The sequence below is a fragment of the Amphimedon queenslandica genome, unplaced genomic scaffold, assembly GCF_000090795.2.
Source record: "Amphimedon queenslandica unplaced genomic scaffold, v1.1 AMPQUscaffold_13428, whole genome shotgun sequence".
NCBI classification, from domain to species: Eukaryota; Metazoa; Porifera; class Demospongiae; order Haplosclerida; family Niphatidae; genus Amphimedon; species Amphimedon queenslandica.
Window position 1 is genome coordinate 45678 of NW_003546336.1, and position 3014 is coordinate 48691.

At 37.6% G+C, this 3014-nt stretch overlaps 1 protein-coding gene across 1 annotated transcript in view; it reads right to left on the bottom strand.

The window, feature by feature from the left end:
• The window catches only part of LOC100641591 (protein diaphanous homolog 2-like), a 13677-nt gene extending 10669 nt beyond the window's left edge, over positions 1–3008 (bottom strand). The window contains exons 1-2 of the mRNA XM_019995911.1: positions 2910–3008; positions 1473–1603 (exon numbers count right to left, since the gene is read on the bottom strand). Coding sequence (XP_019851470.1) covers positions 1473–1603; positions 2910–3008 — 230 coding nt within the window. The remainder of the gene's footprint in view (positions 1–1472; positions 1604–2909) is intronic.
• Positions 3009–3014: the final 6 nt, after the last annotated feature.

The window sequence follows — 3014 nt, forward strand, 5'->3', positions numbered from 1 at the left end:
TTATAACTCTTTCTCTTACGTTGTACAGCCTTATAAATGGCTTAGATGAGCTCTCCTTCACTGAGTGATTCTCCTGGTACCTTTAAAGTGGACTGTAATGTAGCAGGAGCAATTCTGGAGAATAGGCCGAAATTCAAATTTCTGCAAAATTCTTCAGACTTTTTCTTCTTTCATCTTCTTCTATGCACCCGTTAATCTTTTAAGCCAGAGAAGCGCTCGAGTTGACTTTTACATCATTCCTCTAGGCTTGGGTCAAGGACCACAAAGGTAGTTTCAAAAAGAAGCGAGGACAGAGAAGAAATGGCAGACAAAATCCAGCTGCAGACACCTCGCGGGTTTGTGGTTTGACGCTATTTTAATTTATGCGCACGTGATCAGCATGAATATAATTAACCTACCACAGAATCATAACAGAATGTAATTTATTAATTTAAGAAAAAGAATGGAAACAAGTAAATAAAAAACATTAAANAATGGAAAAGTAGTAGGATTGAATTGGAAAAAAGTAAAGAAACATGAGGGTACTTGCAAACTGGTGTGGTAAAAAATCCTACACCACTGCATGAAGATTATAATCCAAAGCATTGCAATTATTCCACACANACTGGCTGCTATGATAACACTTTNAAGACTTTATCTTCATGCAGTGGTGTAGGATTTTTTACCACACCAGTTTGCAAGTACCCTCATGTTTCTTTACTTTTTTCCAATTCAATCCTACTACTTTTCCATTTTTAATGTTTTTTATTTACTTGTTTCCATTCTTTTTCTTAAATTAATAAATTACATTCTGTTATGATTCTGTGGTAGGTTAATTATATTCATGCTGATCACGTGCGCATAAATTAAAATAGCGTCAAACCACAAACCCGCGAGGTGTCTGCAGCTGGATTTTGTCTGCCATTTCTTCTCTGTCCTCGCTTCTTTTTGAAACTACCTTTGTGGTCCTTGACCCAAGCCTAGAGGAATGATGTAAAAGTCAACTCGAGCGCTTCTCTGGCTTAAAAGATTAACGGGTGCATAGAAGAAGATGAAAGAAGAAAAAGTCTGAAGAATTTTGCAGAAATTTGAATTTCGGCCTATTCTCCAGAATTGCTCCTGCTACATTACAGTCCACTTTAAAGGTACCAGGAGAATCACTCAGTGAAGGAGAGCTCATCTAAGCCATTTATAAGGCTGTACAACGTAAGATGAAAGAGTTATAAGTGTTTGAAAATCATAAAAACGGCCGCCATCTTGAAAAACCAACCTCAATCCTACTTATAGGCTACCGCCTATATAATAGAGAGGGTGGGTGGCACTGGGATTTCCCCCCCCTACAAAAAAATTCTGTATGAAAGCCTGCTCAATGAAGCAATTAAAATAAGTACAAATATACATTGTACATGTATGCAGAAGCCAGCACAGTTAAGAGTTCCCCCCCCCACAAAAAATATCTGTATGAAAGCCTGGTATTTGTATGCACTACTTACCCATCGGCTACAAGACAGACTGCAGCTATCACTCGCAGTACGTCAGTCATCATTCCTTCATTCAAAGGATCCATTGCAGTCACAAATATAACCAAACCATCTCCTTTCTGAAACATTTTAGTAAGTCCGTACTAAAAAAAGACACACGAGGGTGGGTAATTAAAAACACAAAGCACAATACTAGCAGTAGCAAATGAATACACTACATAATACATGTACATGTAAGTACTGTACATGTATTGAGGCTATTGTGGGTTGCCTAGTTTAATGTGTGTTCCTCCCACTCAACATACATGTCATGTAATAGTGTGACCCACAATAGCCTCAACATGTTTTGTGGGTATATAAAAAAACTAGGGGCCATTCTACTCTATTCTTATAATCAAACTAAAAATTTTTGGAGGGACAGCTAGTACTAGTTACTAGTAGTCCTGCTTCAATCTCTTCATATATTAACATACTAATAATTAATGGTGGGTGATACTGGCCAGCTTAGTGCTTGTCAGATCATGAACAGTACAGTACTAACAGTACCAAATAAACATGCTACACAATATACATGTACATGTATGCATGTACAGTACATGTACTGATAGAGGCGTATAGTTTAATGTGTGTTCCTCCCACTCAACATACACGTACATGTACAACATGTGTTAGTGCAACCCACAATAGCCTCAGTATGTTTTGTGGGTATATAAAGAAACTACACTGTACATGTAGGGGCCACTGCATTAGTTGAAGGTTCTTTAATTCTTGGAGGGACAACTAATACTAGTTACTAGTAGTCCTGCTTTACCCCTTCATTAAATATCATACAGTACAATTGTACTAATAACTAGTGGTGGGCAATACTGGCCAGTACTTCACAGTACTTCAGTTATTTGATCTGCCTAGTACCTGTTAGATCATGAAACACATGCTGTTTAGCTTACATGCATGTACATGTACATGTGGGCTGCTTTGTGATCAATTTCAGAATCATAAAAATAAAATGACAAACAGTACAATCAAAGCAGCCTTGGAATACATGTACCTACATGTGTACATGTACATGTACAAATTCTTCAACATGTTTGCCCCACACCTACATGTACATGTACATTTGCATGTACATGTACAATGTACATGTACCATATTTCCTTAAATAGAAGCCAGGTGCGGAGTAGCAATAGAATTGAACTATAAATACGCAAATATAGCCATCAAGTAACTCAGTAGCCTTGTGGATACTTCCTAAAGTTACTGAAGTCAAGTACATGAGATCACAGGTTCAAATCCTGCTCTGGCCCAAAGTTTTATTTTATTAAAAAATTTTTTTGAGGTCCAAATACCATTTTAGGGAATAAACGCCCGGGCTTTTATTTAAGGAAATATGGTACTTAATCATTAAACTCTAACAGGCCCCTTTATCCCATTCTGCCCCACCAGCGATACCTTATTGTTCATGAAGGCTCTGATACTCCTCACACACTGGTGCTGTATGCGTCTCAGTAGAACATCTTTAACCAGAAAAACTGTTACCAACACAAGCATGGAGTA